The 14910-nt window shown below is 42.9% G+C and overlaps 2 protein-coding genes across 2 annotated transcripts in view; one reads left to right on the top strand and one right to left on the bottom strand.

The window, feature by feature from the left end:
* Positions 1-14910, bottom strand: part of LOC146510531 (glutamate receptor 1-like) — a 441677-nt gene that overhangs the window by 117102 nt on the left and 309665 nt on the right. The gene's annotated exons all lie outside the window — the stretch shown is intronic.
* Positions 1-14910, top strand: part of siah2l (seven in absentia homolog 2 (Drosophila)-like) — a 31940-nt gene that overhangs the window by 5642 nt on the left and 11388 nt on the right. Inside the window, exon 2 of the mRNA XM_085174393.1 lies at positions 13347-13526. Coding sequence (XP_085030519.1) covers positions 13347-13526 — 180 coding nt within the window. The remainder of the gene's footprint in view (positions 1-13346; positions 13527-14910) is intronic.

Genomic DNA, 14910 nt, shown 5'->3' with positions numbered 1-14910 from the left:
AGCTGTCAGTAAGGAGGCCGACACCAGGAACAGACTTCAAGCACATCAAATAATAAAATCAGTCAGGTTTTGCCTGAAGTGTCGTGGATTTTTGCTAGGATCAATTCTGTTTACATTATACATTTACACTGCTATGCAGATGACACCCAGCTCTATCTGTCCATGAAGCCAGATAACACGCACCAATGAGTTAAACTGCAGGAATGTCTTAAAGACATAAAGACCTGGATGGCCACTAACTTTCTGCTTCTTAATTCAGATCAAACTGAGGTCATTGTACTTGGCGCTGAAAAGCTTAGAAATATGGTATCTAAGCAGATTCTTACTCTGGATGGCATTACCTTGGCCTCCAGTAACACTGTGAGGAACCTTGGAGTCATTTTTGACCAGGATATGTCCTTCAACGCACATATTAAACAAATATGTAAGACTGCTTTCTTCCATTTGCCCAACATCTCTAAAGTTAGAAATATCCTGTCTCAGAGTGACGCTGAAAAACTAGTTCATGCATTTATTACTTCCAGGCTGGACGACTGTAATTCATGGGGATTCAGTTTTCAGGCCCCTCTTCCAACCAGCTTCCAGTTTGGATTCAGGAGACAGACACTCTCTACTTTCTTTGTATTACTGTAAGGTTTTACCTCACAGTATAAAGCACCTTGAGGAAATTGTTGTTGTATTGGTCACACACTGTGTCACCAGTGTGTGGATGACTGGATGTGCTATACAAATACAGGCCATTTACCATTGTTACCAATATGTTGCAATAGAAATAAAATTGAATAGAAATGATTTTATTTCTATATTCACAACAAAACAAAAGAGTGAAGACAGAGGCCCTGTGTTTGGTCTCTCTCACACTCACACACACACACACACACACACACACACACACACACACAGCAGTGCTGACAGATGCTTGGAGGAGGAGGAGGATGGCACTCGGTTAAGCGATACTCCCCTTGTATTCTCTCTCTCTCTCTCTCTGTCATGTTTCCCCGCCCCCACTGTGTGTGTGTGTGTGCGTGTGTTGTGTGCGCGCACACGCTGCAGTGTCTCAGTGTCGGTTGGAGGACGCACGTTCAGTCAGAGGGAGAGCTCGGTCGAGAGACATTCACTAAAAACCAGAAACAGTGATCGAGTGTGTGTCGGTGTTATTCACCGCCGGTCAGTCAGACGGACGCCACACAGCTCACACTCAGTGTGTGTGTGTGTGTTCAGGCCCTGCGCGTTTTGTTTTTTCGTCACCACAGAAGAAGAAAACAGCTGCCCGTGTTGTTTCTGCTGCTGCAGCAGGAGAGTGAGAGCGGGCGAGCGAGGTTCAGCTGCATTACGGCTGCGTCTGTTTGATCCGACAGGTTCTGGTACGTTTACCCATCGATTATCGATTGATTTGATCAGGTTGGTTTGAACTGATGTTGATGTTTTACCGCCTGAACTGTAGACGAATGCTGTCAGCTGTTGATCAGAACAACGTCTGAAAATGTTTTTGTTTGTCAAAGTAATCTATTACCTGATTCATGTTGGTGCAGCTGTGGGTCTGATTGATTAATCTGCCAGTTAATTTCCTCATTAATTAAAATGATAATAAATATGTGTACAGTGAAGCAGCAACAATGAGTATTTGATGTCGATTGTGTTACTGCTTGTTGCTCTTCAAGCCACAAAAAGCCAATAGAAAATATTTCTATTTCTACTTTCTCCCATGTTAGAGACATTTCACTGTTTTATGTTGTTTTATGTTATTTGTGCAGCATTTGTGGTTCGACTCGGAGGCTCAGTGTTTTCACAGATTAAAAAAAAAAACAAAAAAACAAATTTACAGCAAAAAACAGTTGAATTAAGTGTTACACTGAGATGGCTGTTAGTGTGAATCGGCATACAATAATAAATAAAACATTAAATAAAACTAAACTGAATAAATTTCATCTCTCTTGGCTGCTCCGGTGTTTCTTAAACGGCCCCACATGTTTTGTTTGGATCTTCCTCCACTTGATCCGGACTTGGGACCAGCACTCGGAGTACTCGCGTGACCCGGATCTTGTATTTGTGTCCCGGTCTCAAACTGGCGTGCACAGTGAATGTGTTAATCACTGCAGCAAAGAAAACGGCTTCGTCCAAAAATGCTGTGAAATCACTGAGTGTCTTTGGGCAGTTTAAACCCAGACGATGAAAGGTGAAAATAATTGGCAGATTAATTAACAATTAGAATAAACATTCACACTGAACCACAGGGTGGCGCTGCTTAAACAAATTGGGGGGTCGCTGACGTGTGACGTTGCACATCAAACATTTTTATTTTTAAATATTTACAAGTTCTTTTATTTTATAATTAAAAATAATATAAAACATTTTATTCTTTCTGCCAACAAAGCTCATGTTCAGACCCTCTCAGAGACTAAACCTGTCTTTTGAGTCACAGTGTGCTACGACTTCACCACGAAAACATTTAAAAAGTTGTAAATTTAAAAGTGTATGAAGAATTTTCAGTAAATGAAAACGGTGCCTAACTGACTCTAATATAAAAAGAAAGAATGTTGGTTTGTTGGTCTCGGTGTTGGTGTTTTGGCTGCTGCCATGTTGGTCTGTATTTGGACAACGGGGTGGATTGTTAAGTTAGCGACTAACGTTAGCTAGCCTGGCTGTAAGGGTGCCTCACAGACACACGGATACCTGCTAATTAATGCTCAGATACTGTAGAAGATAAGATAAGAACTTTATTTATCCCGAGGGAAATTCTTTTGTCATACACATGCTCAATGCAGCAGAGAGATGGAGGAATAAGATATACAATATGTACAATAGAATACAAGTGTACAGTAATATACAGTAGGATAGTGCAAAATATAATATCAAATAACTGTAGCAAGTAACAATATAATTATTGTTACTTGCTACCATATCTAGTAGAATTAGCCTCACACAGGCCTGTTATTGGATCATTGCATTAAAATAGCCTCACACAGCACAGAGATCCAGTCCAAGGATTCTGCAGTTAGCTGAGGTGAAGCCTAGCAGCAGCTAGCACCTGTCAGAAAACTTAACACAGTTAGCGATAAAGACCTAAAGTGTTTCTGCAGCAGGCTGTTTGTATGTGTTTATTTCTGCTGTAAAGTTGGAGTCTATCGAGATCAGCAGCATCGCTATAGCCGGCCTGCTGCTGTGATTTTTGCTAATTTACTGCTGGCAGTGGCTGATGTGTATCTGGCTAGATCTTCACAGACCATGTCATTTCTTTTTGTTCTGTGATAAATCACAACAAAAACAGCCATCATCACTGAAAATCACTCAGATTTTTATTTTAAATAGCTACATGGCTCTATAAACTCACATGGTGCGTGCGGTGAAGGCTGACGCTGCTCAGGCTCCGGTTTCCACACAGATTCCTCACAGTGAGAACAAAAGCATGGAAGCAGCTTCCCGAACCAAAGGATGCTGAAGCACACTTTACAGTCACAGGTGAGGGTTTGAGTCTGAACATGAGATTTGTGGACGATTAGAAAAATATTTGTATAAAAAAATGTCCCCGTTGTTTAATCCAACTAACATGCGGTTTCATTTATCAACTTTGTTCATAATTAATGTGTTTTTTGGTTTCATACTTTGAAACCTTTTACTGAGAAGAATAAACAAGATGTTTGAACCCATCAGGTTTTATTTCATGGTCCTTTGAAGTTGATCTTTTTTTTTCTAAACGCACCATTCTGTTAGAAAATGTGCTGATTAATAGCTTCACTTTGGTTTTGGATACTTAGTGTGAATATAAAGGTGCTCCTGTACTGTAAGCATGTATTCAAACCAAACTCATTGTGTTTGTTTTCTGAGAGCTCCCACTAAAGCAGACTGAGGCCAATCGTCTGACTTCATGAGTTAAACAGAAACCAAACATGGTCAGACGCTCGTCCTGTCTCTGTCCTCCTGTGGACTTCTGATCACTCTGCTATATGATCTCCACGTGGCTCTGCAGTCTGTCTGAACAGCTGCTGGTTGTTTTGTCCTCCTGTCTGGTTCAGTATGGCGAGCCCAAAGGGACAAAAGACTTGAGAAATCAAAGTTAAATTTAGAGTTGGAGCCTCTGAGTTTCCAGGACAAATTTCAAAGAAAGGAATTGCACACATGGAGCATGTGCAGAAAAACTTTAACTCAGTTTTGATTCTGACTTGTAGAGTTTAAAAGAGTGAGAGACTTTTATGCTGGTGAGCTGTCGGCTTCAGCAGGAGTCAGCCTTCGTCATTGTCCATAGTGATGAGTTCAAATGTCTTGTTTTGTCCACCCAACAGAACCAGAAAATACTCAGTTGTCTTTCACAGAAGACCAAAGAAACCTGAAAACATGAGCTGAAATGATCAAAAACAGTTACTATTGTTGCAGCTCTAGCCTGTGCCGATGCTGTGCCCAGCCTCCTGCCTACCTCTGCTCAGAGAGTTGGCTCACTGGCGCTGCCTTCTGGGCTGGCATCACCGCCATGGGGTTGGTTCAGCTAGTGCTGCAGGGCTGACCGCTAACACCGTGCAGCAGCAGCAGCATGGGTCAGAGGTCAGGGACAGAGCCCGTCGACCTGTCGGACGCACCAAACCCCTGCCGGGCAGTCAGGTGAGTCCTGAATGATGCCGGCGAGTTTTAACGTACGGCTGCGTCAAGACAGATTTTCAGTTTATTTTTATTTTAAAACACATCATCACATTTTGTTTATGGATGCCCCGACATAATTCAATTCAATTTTATTTATATAGCGCCAAATCACAACAGCAGTCGCCTCAAGGCGCTTTATATTGTACAGTAGATCGTACAATAATAGATACAGAGAAAAACCCAACAATCATATGACCCCCTATGAGCAGCACTTTGGCGACAGTGGGAAGGAAAAACTCCCTTTTAACAGGAAGAGACCTCAGACAGAACCAGGCTCAGGGAGGGGCGGGGCCATCTGCTGTGATTGGTTGGGGTGAAAGAAGGAAGACAGAATAAAAGACATGCTGTGGAAAAGAGACAGAGATTAATAACAGATATGATTCAATACAGAGAGGTCTGTTAACACATAGTGAGTGAGAAAGGTGACTGGAAAGGAAAAACTCAATGCATCATGGGAATCCCCGGCAGCCTACATCTATTGCAGCATAACTAAGGGAGGATTCAGGGTCACCTGGTCCAGCCCTAACTATATGCTTTAGCAAAAAGGAAAGTTTGAAGCCTAATCTTGAAAGCAGAGATAGTGTCTGTCTCCTGAATCCAAACTGGAAGCTGGTTCCACAGAAGAGGGGCCTGAAAACTGAAGGCTCTGCCTCCCATTCTACTTTTAAATACTCTAGGAACAACAAGTAGGCCTGCAGAGCGGGAGCGAAGTGCTCTAATAGGGTGATATGATACTACAACTTTAGAGATGTTGCACAAATGGAAGAAAGCAGTCTTACATATTTGTTTAATATGTGTGTTGAAGGACATGTCCTGGTCAAAAAGACTCCAAGGTTCCTCACAGTGTTACTGGAGGCCAAGGTAATGCCATCCAGAGTAAGAATCTGCTTAGATACCATTATTTCTAAGCTTTTCAGGGCCGAGTACAATAACCTCAGTTTGATCTGAATTAAGAAGCAGAAAGTTAGCGGCCATCCAGGTCTTTATGTCTTTAAGACATTCCTGCAGTTTAACTCATTGGTGTGTGTTATCTGGCTTCATGGACAGATAGAGCTGGGTGTCATCTGCATAGCAGTGTAAATGTATGCTATGTCTTCTAATGATGCTGCCTAGGGGAAGCATGTATAATGTAAACAGAATTGGTCCTAGCACTGAACCCTGTGGAACTCCATAATTGACCATAACATAACATGTATCATGTTTTAAAGAGCACAAAAACTTTACACTTCCTTGAAACGTTTGTCGAGTCTTGTTATGAATCAAACGCACCTCACGTAGTTCAGTTTGAGGCAAGATGGCTGAAAGAGAAGCTCGATCTACAAGTTGCAGTGATGTGTGTTAGCTTCCAGCTGCCTCCGTGTCCATGTGTCTTTCACGTCGTAAACACCCGACTATACTAGAGACAAAATCTGAACAATGTCCTCTGAGCGAGCGTTTGTTACACTAAACAAAGTAGGGAATGAACCAACACTGAGCTCATGGACTGTCGTGTACACCAGAGCTTTTTAAAAGCTTCCTGTGAAGTTGTGCTGCACGTGAAGCCGGATTGCGACAGTTCTCGCCGATATCGCTGAGCTGCGTCTGCACGAATTTCCTCGCTCGGTGGTTGGATCCTGTAGCGTTGGTCATCCTTTTTGTTGCAGTCTTGCGTCTTTCCGCCTCGAACTGTGAGGTCCAGTTCATGTGTTGCTTCACTGATCACGGTCGCAGAGTGAAGCGGGAAATACCAGCTGCAATGCAAAGGGTGAAGCTGGTGTTCATCCAACGGACTGGGGCCTCGCTGCAACGTCAGTGGAATATGTCTTTGGCAATTAACGCATCTGCAGAGGTGCACCTTTTCACGTCAGAGCTAACACCATACCAGTCGCATCGTTTTTTCCTCACAATGTCTTGAAAAGACCACGAGCATCACCTGATTCTGCAGCGTACTGGAGGTTACTTCGGCCGACAGACCAACTGCTTCATTCGACTAAATCTAAACCGCAAGTGAACTAAAACACTTCTTTCAACCAGAGGCAGGAAGACTGTGTGAAAGTATCTGATAAGGCAATGATGGAGGTTAGTTGATGTGCTTTAGCTTACTGCAAAGTTGCGGTTGTGAGAAGTGTCGGTAGAGCAAAGGTGCTATGGCGTATGTCTTAGTCTAATAATAAGGTGAAAGGGTCTCTTCTTGACTGCAGGTCGCTGTGGGTTGTTTGAATCAACGTCTCAGGATGTGGCTGCATCGCTCATAGAGATAATCACTGAGGTATACACATTTTCATAACTTCTAAGATGTGTGCAGAGTTTGATAAGCTTGTCAGGCTCCTTGAAGAGATGACTAAAAATAAAAAAGAATAAAGGGTCTAAAAATAGGCTTTGTTGACATGGAGAGACAAAAGCCACCTTTGTGAGGCGAATGACAAATCCAGAGTTGGTTAAGCGAACCAGAGTCCCAGCTCGTATTCAGATGCCGTTCACTGTGCACATATGTGTCTGTAATCACAAGCAGCATCCTCAGGCAGGAATACCAAAACCATTATCCTGAACCACGGCGCCCTTCATCGTCTCACCAATCCCAACAGAACAGATTCATCAGATCTGCGCAGGCAGCAGCACAGCCAGGAAAGCACTCAGCTGAGCCCCAACGATCAATACCAATCAGGCTGAAAGGATCAGAGAGGGTGAGCGAGACGTGCGGCTAAACGAGTTAGGGCTAAAGAAGCCTCCCTCCTCTGCAGTCGGGTTTTTATTAGGAACAACTGAGTCCAGTAAGTTTGCCTGAGATCGATGATGAAATGAGGTTAATGGATGTGAAGATTTAGCCTAAAACCAGCCTTGATGGTTCAGGGTGGAGTTTGATACCTCGGCTGCACAGCAGAGCTGGTTTCCTGTTTTATGGCTGATAATCAAAAAATGACTCAGCGAAGGAAAAAAATACTTCATCGAACATAATGAGACACTGATATTTACAGTGCAGGTTTTTACTGCAGCTACCTGAGCACAGGTTGGCTTTAAAGGAAATGTGCTGGTTTGAATCACATCTGTTTATCTGCTTGTTCCACAGGCTTTTGTGCTTTTTCATCATCCACACTTCCTCTGTGAGAAAACCCTGCAGACATGATGTGGTTTGCCCATAACACTCAGTACTGTCATACTTTTAAACCCAACAGTTTACTCTACAGTTCTGGTTTTCCTGTACATGACAGATGTTGATCATCAGATTCTATCAGACTAACACAGAGACCTCCAGCCTGTGTTGGTCAGGACTGCGAGGTGTTTTCTGTGGCGCTCTGAGTCCTGATGAGACGCTGCACAGCTTTTGTTCTAAATCCTCTGCTAAAACAATCTGGATAAGAGGATTCCTGCCTGCTGTGTGTTTGGGACAAAGTGACAAAATGTTCTGACCTGTTCTAAACCGAATCCTGAAAATTGATTGTGGAAATCAGGTCATTGTTTTTAGTTCTGCTGATATCTGCGTTTTGGCTTCAGAAGGTGTAAATGACCCAGATTATTTATCTTATTGATATTTTTCAAACAGTTAAATCCCTGAACGAATTATACCTTATAATATAGATCAGACTCTTATTTTGAAATTCGGAACGGGAAACTTCCGGGATAGAAGATCGTACTGCTACTGTTTGCCATAGAAACGGTTAATGAGAAAGTTACCGTTTTCCATCCATCTTTAAATTAGCATCTAGCTGGAAGGCGAACAGGTTTGTTTGTTTGTTGTACTTGTTGTTTACATTTCGGACAATTTGTAAATGTATTATTTGATTGTTAATAAGTTTCTGAGTGATCTAGCAGGCTGATGCTAGCACCTCCTGTGTCTTTTCTGTGAATTAATTAGCATAACGGAAACGTGAATCAATCTATCAAGGGAATGTTTATTTTGTTTTATGTCCTGATTACAGCTCTTACGATGTGTCTGTGGTAACTTGTGAATAAATGGGTTGGAATACCCACCATGGTCCATCCGGAATGATCATTGAGTGCATCTGAATAAAGTCCGGCTGGAATGCTACAGAAGGTGGTGGACATGTTTCTGGGTTTTGGACAACAGATGAATATTCATATTACAGTTGTTCATAGGTTGTAGTTAATAAATCACAATTTCACTAAGTAATCATTCCAAATAAATAATCTAAACGCAGAAAAAATGAAGAATAACTCATGTAAGTTTATAAATTAGCTTCCAAGTTAATAATTCAGAGAGCTGCGTTTGTTAAATCTGAACCAGCAGTTTGCTTTAATGAATAGAAGTCGGTTAACGTGGGCTTTGTTTGTGTCTGCTGCCCTTTCCAGGAAGCCGCTGCGGTGTTTCGACCCGCAGATCGTAAATATTTAATCATCGAGTAAAGCTCCTGCTGAGCAGCGATCGAGGACGCCGCCTGCAGTGGCTTCATGCCTGCTGCATTATTCTGATCATTAATGCTGTCGAGGTTATTTTGTGTCCCGTGGTTATCGATCGTCTCTTTGGTGGGGTTGCACTGAGACGACATCCATACACCCAAACTCTCAAGTTACTAAAAGCTCTATGAACAAATGGGGTGCTGTAATAGTGTTACCCACAGGAAGTGGCCAGTCAGCGTATTCTTCGCCAACTGGTCAACCCATCATAGCTTATAGTTTATCACTGGTTAATTTATCATCTGCTCAGTTTAGATCCAGATAACCAGGATACCCCAGAAACATCCACAGGAGGCTTCAGTATAACCTTCAGTTGGGGGGAAAGTTCAAACGACGTCACGCAGATTGTCTCTCAGAAATGGGAGTCTGAAGTTCGGGTTGAATTTGTCTGAAAAGTCTCATTTCATTGAGAGCTTTTGTTTGAAGCCTGACTGGACTTAGTTGAGAAACTGTCAGTTTGTTGGTGAGTCATCGTTACAGGAAAGAGGAGCTCTCGTCCTCACAGGCTTGAACTGTTTGGACTCCTGGTCTGCTGCTGTCTCCTGACCTCGCAGCAGGTTGTAGTGGACAAATGTTTCACCAGATCTGTGTTAACACAAACAGGAAGTGGTTAGTGTTATACATTAGTGAATAAATGGATGTTACATCATCCTGCAGATGTGTAGGTGTGCTCCTTATCCATCCTGACAGCCACATCCTCTCCAGCAGTCACCTTCAGACGTTAATCTGCTTATCGTGCTGCCGACTGAGATAACGCTCAGTCTTTGACAGCAGTTCTTCAGGCTCAGCCAGAGGAAAACCGGTTATATCCTATTTTATTAACAGAGCGAGTTTGAGGTTTATTTATTGTGTTTAGGCAGCAGAGTGATGCTTTACAGCTTAAATGATTACTACACTGGTCAGAAGGCCTCAATAATGAGCTTCAACAAAGGCAGACCTGCTGTCAGACATTTATCCTCACTGTTTCATAAGCACACATGAGCAGAAATCACAGCGTCTTGTTTGGCGTGAGAATAATGTTTCGTTGGGTGGAGGCTGTAGCGGCTGAAGCTCAGGAGGTAAATATGTTCCACTTTATCACCAAAGAGTTCTCTGAACGTCCTGAGGGTAACGACCTGCTACCATCTCCTTCAAGAACAGCAAAGCTTCAGAAGCTTTTACACCAGTTGCATCGAATCAGTGGGGATGCTGGAGTTTGGCGTGTCACTGACACTGAGCAAAACATGATCAGAGCTGCGTGTTTGGTCAGTTTCAGCCGATGTTTGTTTCTTCATTTTCTCAGCTCAACCGATCATCTTGTTTGTTTGTTTTTGTCTCACTTTGCACCAGAAAGAGGAAACCAGCGGCTGAACAACAGCAGCACGTTTAAGCTTGATCAGCTGTTGTTAGAGTTTATTTAATATTATTTCTACACCAGGATCTTTTTCTACAGCTGACGTAACTGTGCAGGGGCGGATCTAGCAAAGTTTAGCCAGGGGGGCCGATAGGGCATGAACAGGGAAAAGGGGGAACAAAGACATACTTTTCTTTCTTATTCTCATTTAAAATGTCGAGCTTTTAATAAATAATTATCTGAATCTTTCAACCAAAGTTTTCATCTTATGTAAGATGTATAGAAGTCCATTACTGTATATAGTAACTGTTAAGTCCAATACTAAGCTGCAGTACTTTTTGTGCAGTCTGCAGTTCTGTTGAAGTAAGATGTTGAATTGATGGAAAAATAATTGATTTCTGTGCATTTTTTTTAGACATGCATTAAATTAAAGTAGATTATGTTGATTAAGCATCACGAGGCGGAGGGTGGGGGGTGGTTCCCTATGCTTTATTTCTTGCTGCGAGTGGGCGACCCTATTAGTTAGGTTAAATATTTAGGCTTAATATTTCTGCTAAGTGCTCTTTAAAATACCAGAGTAGGGGGGATGGTGCAGGTTTAAGTTTATTAAACTGATGAGTTTTGCTGAATTATGAAATATTTTGGGTGCAGTGTGTTTTTTACATACAGGTATAACAGAATAGCTTTAGTGTTTTGTTTTTTAAAACTTGAGTATGAACTTATACAAAATGCAGCAAGATATTAAAAACACACTATATCGGATTCATATCGGTATCGGCAGATATCCAGATTTATGATATCGGTATCGGACATGAAAACGTGGTATCGTGCGTCTCTACTAAAAACCAAAGTCCCTGAAAACACACCAGAGGCAAAACAGGTTTATCTGGTTCTTGCTTGTGTGAACATAATCATTCATGATGGACACAGAAAAATTGCCCAGCTGATGGGAAGAGGAGGAGCATGAAGTTCACAAGAAAAACTTTGTTTGGTGTGAACGTACTGATGGTCTGATGGTTCTTAAGTCCTACAGAAACACTCAGTCATACTTTACTTTGTACTTTTGTGTATCCTGGTACCGATCGTGGCTCAAGAGTTGGGAGTTCGTCTTGTAATTGGAAGGTTGCCGGTTCGAGCCCCGGCTCGGGCAGTCTCGTTGTTGTGTCCTTGGGCAAGACACTTCACCCGTTGCCTACTGGTGGTGGTCAGAGGGCCCGGTGGCACCAGTGTCCGGCAGCCTCGCCTCTGTCAGTGCGCCCCAGGGTGGCTGTGGCTACAATGTAGCTGCATCACCAGTGTGTGAGTGAGTGGATGACTGGATGTGTAAAGCACTATACAAATACAGGCCATTTACCATATCCTGAAACGCTTACGCAGAGCTTACTCCATAACCTGACCTGCACTCTCAGTACAGTAATGTCACATTGGCACAGCCCACAATTACTGTGAGTATTTCCTCACATTTCCAATACTTCTGTCACCATTTTCACCTTGATTGGCAGAGAATGGATCAGTTTGAACTGTATGAATGTAATGTAAGTGCTACAGTTGAACCTCGTGTAGGCTACACCGATGTAGAAGTTGAGCTTAAGAAGAGTGGACTATCTCCAAGACTTAGAAGAACTAGGGAAAAAGATCTCAAAGTTTTAAGAATCTTAAATGAGATCATGCTTTAGCTGAACAAAGAGACCTGAGAGGTGCTTCCTGAAGTCTGACTTTGCCCATCAGTTTAAAAGCCTTCGGGGCACATGTCTGCCCTATTCCAGCCCCGCGTTAGTAAGACTGGGAAAGATATGGAACAGATGTCAGTTCTGCATCTGGGATCCTGCATATATCATGGATATATTTGATGTATAAATAATGGATCCATATCTCGATGATGTGCTGTGACAGCTGGGTGCAGAGCGTGTACTGTCTGGTCAAACCACCCAATCAGCAGTCATCTTCTGAACACGCCGTTCTTGTCTGGATGTCTCTCCCCTCATGTTTATGGATGCTCTCCCAGCACGCCGAAGCCAGGGGGCGATGTTCGAACGGCATCGCTAACGACATCGTCCGCTTCCCCCGAGAGCCTTCCCGTCTCCCTGAGCTCCTCGCCACCTCGCTCTTTTCATACCTCATTTACTGCCTTTCTCATCACCCCCCCCCCCCCCCCCCTTCATGCCCCGCTATAAGCTCCGTCTGTCTGTAGTCGGTCTGTTGTTGAAGATGAAACGGGATGAGGGAGGGAGCGTCTCATCGCTGTGACCTTCAGCATTTCAGAAAATGAAGGAGACAGCTGCAGCCATTACAGTAATGCACTGCTGTCTGCATGAAGGCAGCAGCCAGCGGCTGTGTTTATATCCCAGCTTCTTCATTCACACAGAAAATTTAAATCACCACTCATTTAATGTCCTGTGAGCCGAAGCAACAGCTCAGACATCTCCACATTTATCAGGAGGAGAAATGTGGAAATGGCAAAAATATCAGTGCAGAAGCATCAACGAACCATTGAAAGGACCTGGACTTACAACAATGTTTCAGTTTAGTTTTTAAAATGAACCAAACTAACAATGACTAAAAATATTACAACTTCTCTGTATTTATTCTGTTTTAAGCACACAGCATCGTTTTAACTGTAGACAGTATAAATGTTGATGCTGAGCCTGGATGGCGAGGGCCGGATCTCAACAAGAAACCGCACGTTAGCCAGTGAGCATCACCATTCTTTGTGACTCTTAATGGACTTTTATTAAGTATGATCTGAGTGAGTCCATGAACTCATCAAAGTGGTAACACCGGTCATGGCCAAGGGTCATTTTCCCCGTCATGTTACAGCCGCGGCCATTGAAAAGAAGCAAGTTTAAGGCACTTCCACATTAGTTCAAGTAGATTCTCCGTGAGGGAAAATTTCGTTGATGTAATATATTCATGTGAGATGCGACTTTCCTTCAGCTGCTGATGTTTCAGGTCGAGCTGCCTCTAACTGTGTTGTGTGTCCTCCCTGCAGTATTCGTCAGCCGGCTGCCCGCTGTCTCTTCACCACAGCGAGAAGCCCGATCACGAGGAGGTGTGCGAGTTCAGGCCGTACACCTGCCCGTGCCCAGGAGCCACCTGCAAGTGGCATGGCTCGCTGGAGGCCGTCATGCCTCACCTCATGCACGCTCACAAGTCCATCACCACGCTGCAGGTCAAGATCGAAACTTTGATTCTACAGACACACAGTTTGGGGTAGAAACACGGGGGAAGTGGGAATCTTTGTTTGCAGCCCGTCCTTCTGTCCTGTCAGCGTTCCAACCTTTAACCAGTGTAAAGCTTATAGAAAGGGGGAACTTACTATGAACACCACAGGCTGCCCTGCATTCAGTATCAGTGTAACCTCTGAATCAAACAATCGCTGTTTGAAGTAACCGGCAGATTTAACTACTTACCAACTGAACGTGCAGAATGTAGTTTGAACTAGAGCTGCCACGATTAGTCGTCTAGTCACGATTACGTCGACTATCAAAATCGTCAACGACTGATTTAATAGTCGACGCGTTGTTTGAAGCTTTGTAAGATCCCAAAAGACGCAGGAATAAGTAGTAGGATTTAAGAGTGTAATAACGGACTGAAACAGAAGATGGCAGCACTGCTGCTACAAGGATGCCAGCTGCCGTTAAACCCCGAAGAAGAAGAAACTGTGTCCCAGAATTCATAGCGCAGCCCAGCTCAGTTTCCAACAATGGCGGCAGCTAGTTAGTTTTAATATTACTCTTATTATTCTTTCTGGGTCACAAAATAAACGTTTAACATATTTTCAGGCGAGAATGTAGCTGTGTAAACCTCAAATATCTGCTCAGTTTATCAAGACACCACATATTTTCAAAAGCGCTCCGACGTTTTCGGAGACGTCTGTTAGCCACTAGCTCGATAGCTAGCCGGGGGCTAGGCTAACTAGAGCCGTGAGAACACCGGACTCCCGGCTAATCGTTTTCAAACCCACCGCTGTCTTTCGCTACTCAGGTTAAACATGATATATAAGTCACTTAGATAACTTAAAAATGTTATTGTTTGGCTTTTTTTAGTATTTTATTTGTTCCTGAGTAAATCGGTTTGGCTGAGATTAAAGTTAGAGTTTTTACACAGCTGAATAAACGTCAAGCAGACAGCTGATTATCAGAAGTGTGAGATGCTGAGAATTTACTCCGGTGTCCTGTTATATTTTAGATAGCAAGGAGTTTATTAAACTTCACCGAAACAATCTGCAAATTTCATTAAAATTTAATAAACTATCATCTTGTCTTTATTGTTAGTTAGCACAGACCTTAAACACTTAAAGCTGTAAGCTAATGATAGTTATATAAGAGCAGATGCTGCTGGTGCAGTAAGCTGTAAGTTTTACTCCAATGGATGATGATCTGATTAGTCGACTATCAAAATATTTGTTTGTGGCAGCTCTAGTTCGAACACAGCTAGGAGAGATTTCAGGACATCATACACATCAGTTCTACAAGCTGCTGAGACAAACAATGTAAATTATTAAGGAATCCTCAGCAACGAAACAGAGAAACAACACTGCAGTGTGTAGAAAC

The sequence above is a fragment of the Neolamprologus multifasciatus genome, chromosome 10 (assembly GCF_963576455.1).
Source record: "Neolamprologus multifasciatus chromosome 10, fNeoMul1.2, whole genome shotgun sequence".
In the NCBI taxonomy this organism is placed as follows: Eukaryota; Metazoa; Chordata; class Actinopteri; order Cichliformes; family Cichlidae; genus Neolamprologus; species Neolamprologus multifasciatus.
The sequence above is the reverse complement of the archived record's forward strand: the minus strand, read 5'-3'. Positions and strand labels throughout refer to the sequence as shown.